The sequence below is a fragment of the Cydia amplana genome, chromosome 14 (assembly GCF_948474715.1).
Source record: "Cydia amplana chromosome 14, ilCydAmpl1.1, whole genome shotgun sequence".
NCBI lineage: Eukaryota > Metazoa > Arthropoda > Insecta > Lepidoptera > Tortricidae > Cydia > Cydia amplana.
In genome coordinates this window covers 3,540,886-3,556,048 of record NC_086082.1, presented here as the reverse complement: position 1 = coordinate 3,556,048, position 15,163 = coordinate 3,540,886, and the positions used below count along the sequence as shown (strand labels likewise).

Below are 15,163 nucleotides of genomic sequence, written 5' to 3'. Positions count from 1 at the left end.
ATCTTGGAGGATATAATCAAACGGAGACGCCATGTCTGTAATTTTCTGTACAAAACAGTCTGCCGATTTTTGCGGGGGAGGGGAACGTCAAATGTATGCGTAACGTAAAAATAGCCATGTCAGATAAACGTCAGTCCATACATTGTGTATGACCGTTGGCCGCCTATTTTCGACAGAGGGGAAAGCCTGTTAATGGCTACTCCGTTTAGTTGTATCCTCTAAGCGTTACATTATATAGATAAATATGTTAGCTAGATTTCAATACTATTTGATTAGTAAAACATTTATATTATACTGGTTTTTAATAAATTTTAAAGGTTAATAAGCATTTACAAAAGTTGTTTTATTAGGCGTTAATAAAATTAACTGAAACCGACTGATATTTTCATAGACAAGTGACTTTTGACATCTTTTTCTATTCTTTTTCAAATTCAAGTTTTTTGCCTTCGGGAACAATTTCGTAAGTTTCGTAATGATATTAATGTATAGCTGGTCAAGCAAATCTTGTCAGTAAAAAAAGGCGCGAAATTCAAATTTTCTATGGGACGATATCCTTTCGCGACTACATTTTTCAAATTTGCCGCCTTTTTCTACTGACAAGATCTGCTTGACCAAGTATAACAACAAAGTCTATAAAATCATTGTATTAAGACTTCCAATTAATAATAAAATAATAATGTCCTTAATTATTTTCGTTAATTATTGAAAAAGAAACCTAGAATCTGTTTTCTGAGAAAAAATAATGCAAAATAGAATATTTTTTTTAGTCTATTGCCAAAAATGAAAATGGCAGAAACCGATTGACATGTCTGCGACTTTCGTAGTTTATTTTTGGGTACAATAATTACTTACTGCCTTTGTACTTTTTTGGAGTGCTAATGTGTTACTTTATAAAGCATTACATTTATTAACCGTGCGTATAAATGAAGTAATACTAAGCTGAACATGACGCAGTATGTTGCAATTCTTTGTAGAAAAATAACTTTGCCATAATGATAACAAAAGATGTAAAAAAATCAACCTTGTATCGCTACCAGTTCGTTTTCGTCACATGTGTAACGTAGATATTAACGAGTCATGATTATTGGCGGCCGCGAAAGTGCGAGAAAGCATACGTAACTGGTGCAAAAGTGGTTTCAGTAATTGTGACGTCACGTACTCGAAAATACGCTGTTTGGTGTGTAAATAAGTGTCGTCCGGATGCGCGGCGGCTCGCGCGCGCTCTCCGGTGTCCTGGGCAGGGCACAATTCGCGGCGTGAAGCTCCGCGAGGATGGGCGGCGATGTCTGCCCCGACCGAGAGCGCCGCCAGCCTCTCCCCCTGTGCTTGCACTAACATATCGCTTATGCAATTGTTCCACGAGCTCAAGCAGAAGTTCCCGAGCGTACCCGACCATGTTGTGTCTAGCACCATCGAGCTGTACTGCCACGACAAGCAAGCCTGTGAGACGCAACTGCACAGCGAAGTCAAGGCCTCCCTAACGCACGCGTACCACGCGTCGTCGTCCGCTGCCGCGCGCCACCACGAGCACAAGCTCAGCACCCCGGCCAAGTGCCGGAACCAGCCTATATTTAAGCATGAGGCTCCTAAACTAACTGCCATTAATGCTGTCACTTGCCAAGCGCCTCAAACAGCTGTATTAAGCACATGCATTACAGATGAGAATGAAAACAATAAGGTAAACACTGATGCTAATCAAAATGTTGTTGAACCCAAAGCCTTTATCAAAGAGGAAAATGTCAACAATTCCTCTCCAGTCACGGTCATAAACATTGACAACTGTTACGCAAAGTATAGTGCTGAATCACCGAGTGACTTGGAGTTGACGAACGAAACACCTAAAGAACAAGTTAGTACACCTCAGTCTAACCCACCAGAGCCGGAGATCACAAACTATAGGATACTTAAAAGTAACAAAGTAAGATGCAATTTACATGAGAAATTAGAGAAAGGGAAAGGCAAGAAAACTATTAATAAAGAGGAACCGAAAGTAGAGGAACCAAAGGTTACAATCAACAAAGAAAAGCCTAAAGCAAAGGAGGAGACTCGGGAAACTGATCTACCATCACCAAAAGAACCAGTACAAGAGAAACCAAAACGGCCAAACACACTCAATTTTATCAAACCAAATCCAGATATTGCATTTAAGCCCCACGCAGAGAGTGAGCCGTGTAGATCTGTCTCACCAGCCCCTCCGAAACAAGAACCCCCTAAAGAACCAACTCCTGGGACGTACAGACCTGAAAGAGGGTACTCCGAGAGACAGGATCGTTTTCCTGTCAATGTTTCAGTTAATGTTAACTGTCATATGGATTATGGCTACGATCCATGGTTAGAAGATTTTCATAGTCCGAGACCTATAACATCGGTTAATTTGACGGTTTGTACGCCAACATCGAACATGGCTAGTCCGGTGAGAGATAGGGAGGATGATTTTGAAGGGCATGTGTTGGTGACGGTGAGCCCTAGTACAGCGAGGGCGCCTCCGCGGCGTCGGGCGCCTCCCCCGCCCGCGGCAGCAGCCGCGCAGGAGCGCCTGGAGCCGAGGCCGACGCGTGCCGCGCCCGCACCGCCAGAATCTTCCCATGGTGAGTACTATTTGTAAAAGATGACTGAATTAACTATTTACGATATATGATGTTGTGGTCAGCAGGGATCGGATACCGGTATTTTTTGTATGGGAACGGAAACGGTATTTTTTCGTTCTTTGCTAATTACTTCATTTCTAATTGAGCAATCTAATAATACGAAGTCGTAACCTAAAAACACAACTGAGTCCTACATTTCGAGTATAAAATAATTCGAAAAATTTGGTTATTTCTAAGTTTTTGCAAAAAACCGGTTCCGATCCCTGGTGGTCAGATCTTAGAATTTACCATTTCATGATGTGGAAGTCATTTCATGAAATTATTGGTAGGCCATATCATGAAAAAGTCAAACCTCCCTCCTTCCCTACCTACCTATGACCTTTAATATTATGAAATTTAAGAAGTAATCAATTCTAAAATGGCATAAAGCTTAAAAAGAAGCCTACAGAGGGAACTGGTCTTCAACAGAAGGATGTCACAATCCTTAGAAAAAGGAGAATGATAATATCTAATCCAGGGGTCACCAAATCACGGACCGCGGTCTGCATCCGGACCACCAACCTATTTTATTTTTTGCTTATATGACGTCACCCATAAGCGTTCTGGCTCAAATATGAGCTGCTGGGAGCTGACAGATTAATAAACAACTAGTGAGACATAGAAAATTTCAATTTCGACGAAATAAGCAACACCCTAATAATGATGGAAATTTCCATCAATACTTTATGTCCCAATTTCGAAAATGTATGCACAAAAAGTAACATAATATTAAATTATTCCCCAAATATCAATATTTTCGCAGTACTATCGTTGAATACAGAATACAAGGTCAATAGTTTTCGTAAATGGCGCGAAACGGCGAGCCCGCGAATAAAAAATTGAAATGTCAAAATTCTGTTTATTATTTTTTAACACAACTATGTTCTATTTCACGCTGTACTGTTGTTGAAACATGACAGTCTTAAAATAAATGTCAATCACCCGCAAAACTACCTTTAATTAATAGGACAATGTTGACCTGAAGAAACTAAATGGTGACCCCTGATATATTCTATTGTTTTCTTTTTCAAATTCCATATATTGTTTTGCTTTTTAGCGATAAGGCCTGTTATTTACCTCTGCTTGTGTTTCTGTTTTCTTTTTGTATTGTTTTCTTTTATTGAGGTGTGCAATAAAGAGTACTAGCGACCCGCCCCGGATTTGCACGGGTTAACAAATTATACACAAACCTTCCTCTTGAATCACTCTATTAAAAAAAAGAAAAACCGCATCAAAATCCGTTGCGTAGTTTTAAAGATTTAAGCATACATATGGAATGGACAGACAGACAGACAGCGGGAAGCAACTTTGTTTTATACTATGTAGTGATTTGTATTATTTGCACTACTTACTAATTGTATAGAAAAGTGGATACTTATGTTAGGGAACAGACTGTACATGAGAAGATCAATTATTGTACTCTTGGTTTTACTCATAAATATTGATATCTTACTGATCTTACGCCCTTTCTATCTTATACGTTGCCTTTAGGTTTGTCTTGTCTCATTGAATATGCATAAAAAATGAGTGGGTTGTTGACTACGTTTACATAATACAATAAGTCAGTGTTTTTCAAACTTTATGGTGTCACGGCCCTTTATGACCACAAAAATTTTTTCGCGACCCCTAAACCCCGCGTCTACGTTTTTCTATCTAGTATATAGTTTGTAGCTTTCTAATAGAGCCCGAAGGCTAATCCTATTGTCTATTGTTAAGTAAAACCGCTCGTGCCACGTGCCACAACCACCTGCATAAAAAATCGGTACTTCGGTTACTGAGTGCCGGCGAGTCGAACGCTACAGAACCAGTCTAAAATGTGTCATCGAGATGCGTAACAAAGGCGCGTTATCGGAGAGCGCACCTACACTGGTTTTTTGAGCGTTGGACTAGCCCGCGCTCAGGTGCCAAATAGAATAATTAGGACCCTTTTTTGCAAATAAGTAGCACGTGCGGTTTTACTGAACAATAGACAATAGGATAAGCCTTCGGGCTCTACTAGAAAGCTACAAACTATACCTATAACAAATTTGGAACCACAGACCAGTGTTTGGAGCGCACCTTTCTATCATTCACTCGGTTACATATGCGTTTTGGCTGAATATCCCCATCTAGCAAAAGAAGCCCTTAAAGTTTTGATCCCATTTGCTACTTCATATTTATGCGAGCTGACGTTTTCATCAATGGTCGATATCAAAACCAAAAAAAGGAATAGATTGAATTTGGAAAATGATTTAATCGTCTGCGTGTCGCGGCAGGAACCGCGGTTTGACAAATTAGTCAAAATGAAACAAGCTCATTCTTCACACTGAATACAGTTAAACCTTTACTTTTAAAATACAGTTTACCTATCTAATAATGATTTGTTTTATTAATATGTACATTAACATTTAAAGTTTAAATTTTAAAGTCCTGATTGGATTATTTTAAGTTTAAAAAATGAAATTGATTTCCACTTTCAAAGCTGAACTTCGCGACCCCCTTGACTTTGAAAAACACTGCAATAAGTAACGGGTGACCTTTTCTTGTTGCTGTTTCTTCATTACATGCATGTTGATTATTCAAATTAGTTATTATAATTCGATAGATAATATAGATATCTTCTATTATAATGCAAGTAGTAGTAAAGAACTCTCACGTGAGTGTAAGTGTAATGGCGACCGTCTACCAAATTCTGAGCACAAATATTTCTTAGTGTTTACATCTCTTTCTAAAAAGCACATTACTCTATTTTAATGATTTTAGCACGAAAGAGTGATAAAACCTTTATATATAGAACTGTTAGAAAATGTCATCCCGGTTTAGTCAGAGAGTTACTCAAACATAATTTAATAGTGTGAGTAATGTGTAATCATTACATATATATCCATTTATTATAATTACATTATTAGCTTTATGGACATAGGCGAATTAGGCGATGGTTTAATTAAACACTAAACTACAGCATACAAATAACCAAACTTTGTTACCTAGGTACCTTAACCTTTTGACTGCCACAACTATTTTTTCTATAATACGCAATAGTACACTTTATTAGAAAGAGTTAAGTCCCAGATTTGCTGGCCAGAACAGATAATTCACACCTTAAAATTGTCCTAAACAGTTCCAGACCGTTCCCTCATCGAGCGTCAGAAAGAACGCCTCGGACGCCTCGCGCGGGCGCTAGCGCAGGAGCGCACCCGCCTCGCGCAGTTGACTCGAGAAGCTCGCGTACTATCGGCACCTTTACCATCACCGGCGCAACGACAGCAGTTGAGAGATGATGTTCAACGCTTGAGGGCACAGTGCGATCATCTAACCAAGCGTGTAGAGTTGTCTGCGCCGAGTTTAGGTAAGGCTATACAGTGCTTGACCTTTGCAGTTGACTCGAGAAACTCGCGTGCTATCGGCACCATTACCATCACCGGTGCAACGACAGCAGTTGAGAGATGATGTTCGACGCTTGAAGGCACAGTGTGATCATCTAACCAAGCGTGTAGAGTTGTCTGCGCCGAGTTTAGGTAAGGCTATACAGTGCTTGACCTTTGCAGTTGACTCGAGAAACTCGCGTGCTATCGGCACCATTACCATCACCGGCGCAACGACAGCAGTTGAGAGATGATGTTCGACGCTTGAAGGCACAGTGTGATCATCTAACCAAGCGTGTAGAGTTGTCTGCGCCGAGTTTAGGTAAGGCTATACAGTGCTTGACCTTTGCAGTTGACTCGAGAAACTCGCGTGCTATCGGCACCTTTACCATCACCGGCGCAACGACAGCAGTTGAGAGATGATATTCAACGCTTGAGGGCACAGTGCGATCATCTAACATTACTAGGAAGGCACGCCTCTTGGGAATGTGTTTAGGCGTGTCTACCTTGAGGATTCCAAAATTGAGGTAGTGTGTTTGATCCCTTAGTACCAATAAGTATCTTAAAACTATATGAAACATAATATGATATTATACCAGTTGCTTCTTGTCAAAAACTTTGTTAGGAAACCGGATCAACCCCAGTAAGACATCTAGGATGGCAGTCACCTTCGTAAAAACCTGTATCTGCGTCAAAATGAAAGTTATTGGCATTTATAACTATCGTACAGTCGCCGTCAGATATATCGGAACGGCCGAGGTGCTCACAAATATCTGAACACGCCTCTATTGTCAGGGCGTTAGAGTGCGTGTTCAGATATTGTGAACACCTTGGCCGCTCCGATATATTTGATGGCGACTGTACAATCATGTAATAGAACTAAAGCTGACGGTTGCACATTTCAGAGCAAGAAGAGTCCGACAACTTCTACAACAACATCTACACAGGGCAGCGGTCTCCGGCCTCCTGGAAGTGCCACATGTGCACGTTCCTCAACCACCCGCTGCTCGACAAGTGCGAGGAGTGCGACATGCCGCGCATCGTCATAGGTACGTCGCCCGCGCACACACTCGACTCCGGCTTCGGATCCTTCCGTGACAAAACTAGGAACAGACAGCAAAACTTAACTGACGCTATGGACAATTTGCGCTGTTAAAAAAAAAACAATTGTGTCCCGGAGTCCTTTAAGCCAAATGTGTTGTTTTCTTGAGAATTTTTCAAGTGTTTATAGACTATATAACTAGCATGTGCTCGTGACCTGCATTAACATTGAAGATACCAACTAAAGAACTTGATACAGTGACTATAAGTGAGTTGGTATTTTCTTTCCCAGTTTGTGTTGTTACAGTGAAGTGAACTTTACGACGAGTGGACTTTTTGCATGATTAATGTTTTGACTGGATTAACATTTAATTCCTATTTTATGTGTATATATTGCTAAAGTTTATAGACAGTTTTAGCAGCTGAAGAGATGAAAAGGATTACTCCTTTTCCTTGTGATGGTAAAAGTATTGGAAGAATTGTTTATTAGTGTTGTTACGAAGATTGAATATTGGGGTATTTAACTTAATTCATAGTGATAAATGATAATCTAGTGGCCTTTGAAATAAAGTAAGAATAAGACTGACTTTTTGATCACTGGGTAGGCTTTTGTTTCATACCGAAAAATTTTACACACATTTTTATTAAGTGTTTCGAATTTTTGATGATATTTTTGGTTGTCTGACTTGTCTGGTAGAGTTCCTGACTACTGCCAAACAACCAGAAATGCAATCAAATCGAAATGAATACGTCAAAGATGTGTCCAAAGAAATTGGCGTTCGAAACCCCCGTGATATCGATTCATTCAGGATTATGAGACAGCAGCTTATCTGAAGATTAAAATATCATCTTAAAAAATTTAGATCTCTTTGTGCGGTGTTATTGAAAATAAGAAAACAAATTTATAGAGGCATAATTAAAATTCTAAATTAAATACACAGGTAACGCGAATAGCGAGGCCTTACTGCTTATTATTGAAAACGGATGTTGTCTATTAGGTAAAAACATTTCTTAATTTGTTAGGGTCGCTTAAATGTATATTATGGTTATTATATGAAATTATACAAATATTATTAGAATTGTTAGTTTGGTATCGACGATATATTTATTGTTTTCGTGTATAAGTTGACTGAGACATCACTTCTTAACTTTGTCACTGTGACATCACGAGATCTCACTTAGACTATCTGCGCCTTGCCAAAAAGTCTCCTAAACTATTTATTTGTCAGAAGAGTTAGTATTGCTCAAATTAATATAGCTCAGTTTGCACAAATTTAAAACTTAAAAGTAGGTAACGCAACTTTATCTAAATGGAGTGGTTAACGCATAAAAATCTTTATTGCAAAACTAGTTAATTCTACATAAAACACGTTAGAAAACGTGTAAAGGCAAAAAATAGTAAAAAATAACATTTGATGGTGCGCATTATGTAAGTACGAAATTCGTTCTTAACCTTTTTAAGGATATGTTTATTACTAAGCCAGTAAAAGTAACATTTGAATATTTTCCAAATTCCTTATGATTCTGTGGATTCTTTTTTGAGCGCTCCTAAATAAGATTTTGAAGATGGACTAACGTAGCTACGATTTTTCCATTTTGCTACTAAGATTTTAATTATTTATTACTTTTTAATAATTAATTAAAATCGTCAGGTGACAAGCAAAAGTCACTAACTACTATAAAATATTTAAACAAAAATCAACCTTCTTTTCGTACTGATATGGTTCACTATGGCTATGAACTTGTGGTGGTAATTAGTGAGTTTTGCTTGTCACCTGACGAAATGTAGCTGACCGTCCTGGCTCCTGGCATTCATAATAGTTTTTATTAAATGTCTAAATTATATCCATTATTATATTTAACTGTGATAGAAGTAGGGTTTTATGTCGTAAGGGTGAGGTTTATCGTTTATCGCCACAATGCCTTATCGTCGCCTATACGTGACAAAAAAAGTAAATAATTAAAATAAAGACAATAAATCGGAGAATTGATTGTGCAATATCGGGTTGTCACGTATTATAGTGATTCGGATGCAGAACAGTAGGTATGACGTTGAAATAAAATAAAAATTAGGGTTTCAATTTGTTAAAAGTACTACCTTTATAATCGTCACGGTGATCATCGATGTATTTATATAGAATATTGCATAGTTTTGAGATTTTACGTACCTAACGCATTATATTTGTTATAGAAATGCTTCTATAGGTGACATCTATTGGCATACAGGTTAATGGTGACATTATAATGCTTTATTTATTACTATGTTGTAACTTAAAGTAAATCACAGTCATGATTTTTTTATCAGACATCAGATAATATTTAGTAAATAAAATATATGCAACTTTGCCTTACTAGTCTAGATTTTAGCTTAGATTTTTAACATATCGTTAATATAACTCCACTGATATCAATTCAAGGAACTTGACTTGTAAGCGTTTTATCGCCTTGGACGAAACAACATATAAGATAACTTCATATTTTTTAAAGTTGACGTCATACTTTGCAAGCTCAATATGTAGGCCATACAGAACGACTCACTATGGGATCAGACTTCAAATTGCTGTGTAATTCATTTCGGTCGATAAAATATAGAAGTTTTCTATGTAAAACCAACTTCCATAGTAATTTTGGGGTTAACGTAAAAGTCGTTCAATAATACCGTGAATCAGTATGACTACTCGAAAAAGCCCTATCGTATATCAATATCACAATATCTGGGAGACCGAGCTAAGCTCGGAAAACCTATAAAAACTCAAAAATGCGCGTTTTCCCAGGGATCTATTTCGCTAGCTAGATCGATTTTTCGCCCCCGAAAACCCCCATATACAAAATTTCATCGAAATCGTTAGAGCCGTTTCCGAGATCCTCGAAATATATATATATTAAATATATATATATAATAATTAATATACAAGAATTGCTCGTTTATCGTATATCAATATCACATAACACAAAAGCTACTTGAATCACAATTAGGCCACTAAGACGGTGATAGATAAAGTGCGTAGGTCCGTAGGAATTATTTACGATAACTTATCAACCCTATCATTGCTATAGCTATAGACGTGATATAATTACGTTGAAGACATATAATAAACATAAAGTTGTCAGTCTTGTCTGTGAAAAAAGGTACTTTTTAACTTCATTGCAATCTTGTTCAATGTTTACAATAATATCTATATACCAACACCATTTAGTGTGTATCAGCACTTTTATTGAACTTTTACAAATAAATATTTATAATTCGAGATTTCATAGAGATTGGCAGTTTGCTCTAGTATTAATCATGGACACTTAATATCACAATAATTTAAGAAAAGTGTGGTATGTTAATGTATTAGCTTTTCTAATATGCAATATTTTTTACACAATTAAAAATAAGCATAAAATATTGTAGGCTAGATTGTTGATTTGTTATTATTTAGTAGGTTCAAATGTGTTATATACATATATTAATTATTGTCTTGTTTAGTCTGGTGTAAATTTAATTATGTGATCAATGAATTTATGTATATTGAGAATAAATGATTACTTTTGAAATGAGTTATTTTTAAGACACCTTTGGCTAATAAAATTAGGGCATGATTGTAAATATTTTTAATTATTCCGAACCGAACTACTGAATGTTTTAAACGTCTTAAAGGAAAATGATTTATAAAAATAAGCAGAATAGTGGTAGGAAGTATTACAACTTACAAGTATTTTTTTGCAAGCATAAAGGCTTCGTCACACAGGCGCGTTTTTCGGGCGGCGCGTGAGCGGGGCGCGCCGCTTTTACATATAAAACGCTCACGCCCCGCCCGGAAAACGCGCCTGTGTGACGAAGCCTTTATACGCAAACACACAAGAACACAAGACAATTAACTCGAACAGTTTATGTTTAAAAAGATGCTTGTCTTTCTTTATTCAAGAATTATATGTAAATCATAACTACTTATAATTCGGTCAAATTGTGTTAAATGTATGGGGAAGACAAACAAATTATAGCCAGCATTCAATGAACGTAGTATGATAGCTTTGGGTATGGTGCTTTACGCACACTAGTGTCCCATCCCCTCCCCCTGACGCAACCCCCCCTTTTAGCATAAAATATGTCCCGGTTAACGGTTTTTTTTAATTTTTGAGAAAAGTATTAGAGTTAGGAATAAACTAATAAACTTGGACACTAGTGTGCGTAAAGCACCATACCCAAAGGTATCATACTACATTCATTGAATGCTGGCTATAATTTGATTTTCAAAAAACACAATTTGACCGAATCATTAATAAATCAATATTATTAAGTAGGTACATAGGTGGATTAGGTGGTATTAAATAAAACAAAAGAAAAGAATTCCTCAGGTAAGTCATGATTTTGTTTTGCTCTTAACACCCTTTAACGAGTGTTGTCAGTGGTATGTTTTGCTGTTTTCGTATTTTTTTAACCTTTTGACCGCCACGACTATTTAATATAACAGGTAATAGTAAACTTTATTAGAATGTATTAAGGTTCATTTTATACTGTAACCTTTGTCGGCTCTGGTTGGCTGTGGCGGTTAAAGGTATTTAATCAGTTTAAATTATGATTAATCGTGTACTCTCCTGCAGTTCGAGCTCACGAGGGGATCACAGTCCGCCTGGTGCCAGGACGCCGAAGTAAGTACATACACATTAGCTAAAACTAATCTACATTAGCTAAGTTGTAAACCACGAATATGTCAGCTAAAATTAAAAAAGGTCCGGTGGGGTAAGAGAAACTATCTTGCTCACGGTAATAAGAACAATATGAATTCCATGGTGAAAGAGAAAAAACACCAGAGCACCATTTAAACCAATATTTATTAGGGAATCACAAATATGAGAGTTTAAAGGTCCTAATAATATACAATACGCGACGCCGTTCACGCGCAAAACTGATCTACAAAATGGAGTACGTCGGATGACGCCATCAGTGATGTGGCATTCCCAGTTACGGTAGTGATGTGAAGTATCGATAAATGACGATTCCGCCTTTTAATACGATGGTTCTTTTTTACGCCATTTGACCTTAACTATAACTGTATACATGCACATAGTTCAAGCTCATGTTAACATTGCTTATTGTAGTACACTTAGCTTAGGTACATATTAGTTGGACAATCTTGAAAACCGGAATGCCTTGCGGACTGTACTTAAATCAGCTTAACTAATAAGGACTTGTTGAGACGCGACAGTGATATTACTGTGCTCTGTTCCTCATTAAGGCTGATCAATTTATATGAAACATATCCATTACTTATCATAATAATTATATACATTTTCATACATTATTTGTCATTTTCGTAGTCATTGTAATTGAATTAATAAATACATAGGTAATATATGGTGCATATGAAGTGGATCATAAGCCTGGTGTCTTAAGTTGTATGACGTAGATTTCTAAATAATTTCGTGCGTTGCCTATTGTATTTTGGTTGTAGCCTTGTTTAGTTATCATAACAATAACATTGTAGATGTCGCTAGAAACTTGTTTGTTGGTTCATGTTTAAAGCCTTGGAACGCCACTGAATAGTTAGGCTGTTAGAAATTTGACTCTTTTTAATATTTATTTCCCGCGTACAGCAGAAGGTATTGTTCGACTTACCTCGATAAAAATAGGTATTAAAAATACCGGTTATTGAGTGTGAAGTCCACACTAAAATCGTAGCGATCAAAATTCCTACGGTCACCTTCAGTGTCATGTACAGTCACCACACGGGATTATTACGCCAATTAGGGTCCTAGCTAAATTGGCTTCTCCATACTTACGCTATGGAATGTCCAATTTAGCTAGAACCCTAAATGGCGTAACAATCAAGGGGCGTGACTGTACATATAGAAGACAGTGGCGTTCTTAAGGTTAAAACTTAACCTTATTTAATAAGTGTAATTTCACAAAACCTTTATATCTGTTGGTTTTAATCAAGAATGGAACAGACCGCAGCACCGTCACTAACAAATTGGCATTTAATTGAAATTTGACTGTTTAAATTTCAGAAATTGTTCGTTCGTGGGTGTTATGAACGACGCTCCAGACATGAATTCTCTTAAGTGCAGTAGTACCAAAGTAGACACACAATGGCCATTAGTAAACCTTAAGCCCCCTCCACGCTCGTGCTCAAATCGCGGCTTCGCGCCGCGATTCGGGCACGAGTGTTGAGGGGGCTTTATTGAACTACAATATGGCTACAAATGGTTACTTAAGTGCGTCTTTGTGTGTATATACATAAGTCGAAACGGATCTGTGATATTCGCATTTGGTTAGTTATTACAAAGTCTGATATATTATTATTTACATCTACAGTTTTGAGTTCACATTCCAAATTTTGTAATATCGTTGTATTTTCCTATTCTCAATGAGTGCCGTTACCAAATGCGAATAACTGTTGTTATTTTCGTTATCTGCTGCACTTAAGGTGAATAGGGAATTATTTACGACAAGACCTGGCTGACACTGCCAGACGATTATAGACTTAAAGATATTTGTAATAAGGTACGGATGAACTGGTTCATTGTGCTCTACGTAAGCTACGATACTTCATCAAACGCCTTACGTGAAACCAGTATTTTACCGTCTATTGATTATGATTAGACGACTTTCTTGACACGGCACATATTTGTTAATAAAAAATGTTTGCCAACTTTTTCTAGTTAGACCAGCCTGACTGATAGACACGGTTTATGGTGGGTGGCTTAGTGATTGACCGCAAAATATTGAAGTCATAAATCCACGTAGGTACCTCACTGAGGTACCTACATAGGTAGGTAGGTATTAATTTACCGAGCAGAAAAGTTTAAAGTTTTTAGATAAAACTGATTGTTGATTAGGATATTTTTCAAATATGAATGATTCTTTAAATTACCTATCAAATAGTATCAATTATGTCTGTCCTTTTGTAATTCACTACAAACATATTTTAGGCAGGTACATTTCTATTTACCGGATATTATTCAATTTAGAGGTAACACCACAGCCTTCTTCGTAGTTAAGGATCAAGAACTACATTCTACAAGCTCGATATTTTAACGGTTCTTCTTTCATTGTGGTAATAAATAAAACAGGAACTCTAAATTTCATGAAGCAATATTTAAGTGAAAGAAGAAGTACTTATATACTTAAAATTTTATTAAAAGATTTACTTATTAGGTACTTTACTTACTTCACTAGCTTAGTGACCTAAAAATGAACTCCTCTGAAACAAGAGAATGCCACTTAGCCCAATTCTGCGCCACATCACTTTGGGTACTCCTAAGTTTAAATTTAACAAAAAATATGATTGTCTTTGAACAAATCACTGTGATTTCTAGTCGATTCTCCGAATTTCTTTACTATAAAATTTATTCATATTATGTAGGTAAGTACTTGAGGTGTTTTAAAAAATTTTTAATACTGATAAACTTTCTTCTAAAAAAATAATCTTTTTGGTTGTATAAAGAATGATCATGAAAATTGTGCTATAATTAACTTGTTTTAAAGTATTTCTTTCTGATTACTCATATAACTACCGGGCGAACGTATTACAATCTTATTGATCGCAATAGGTATTGACCTACCTCCACTTTAGTCGCCGATGGTTTTCAAAAGAGCCAGTTATAGAATTCTGGACACAACTTTTCCGAAACTCACAAAATTATTGTTTCGCAATTTATTCTAAGTAGGGACGATATATATTCAATGAAACTTGCCGCAACCGCAATGATGCTGGTTCACTATAATATCCATCTTACTTTTCGATACCTATTTTAGGCGAAGGATATAACATAACAAGGAGGACGTAAGGACGTAACATTTTGAAAAGTGTCTTTATAACCTGTCTCGGCAAAGCAGTAAGGGGGGCTACCTCGAACCTCGAAATTTTCATCACTATCACTCCATTCTCGTAATATTCATAAAGATGGTGGCAGACGTTCTTCGAATTTCGATCGTCGCGGTAGCCTCCTTGTATTATGGTATTTCAAATTTATTTTGTGCTTAACAGTTAGTTTTATTCCAGTCGATTTTCTGCCTTAGCACATAAATTACTCGTAATTAAAGCCCATATTTAAAACACACTGCCGAAATCGTACGATGCATGTAATATTATCTTTATAATTATGACGATAAGGTAGAAAATTAAATGTAGAAAAACCATCTGTCGAGCACATAATAAAGGA

General features: G+C 36.8%; 1 protein-coding gene across 1 annotated transcript; it reads left to right on the top strand.

Annotated features, from left to right (window-relative positions):
• The first annotated feature begins 759 nt into the window (after window positions 1-759).
• LOC134653890 (uncharacterized) lies at window positions 760-13,097 on the top strand. Its single transcript, XM_063509252.1, has 6 exons — window positions 760-1,990; window positions 2,045-2,588; window positions 5,728-5,949; window positions 6,877-7,020; window positions 11,600-11,647; window positions 13,007-13,097. Exons 1-6 carry the CDS (start codon window positions 1,283-1,285, stop codon window positions 13,030-13,032), a joined length of 1,692 nt encoding a protein of 563 aa, XP_063365322.1. The 5' UTR covers window positions 760-1,282; the 3' UTR covers window positions 13,033-13,097.
• The last annotated feature ends 2,066 nt before the right edge of the window (window positions 13,098-15,163 follow it).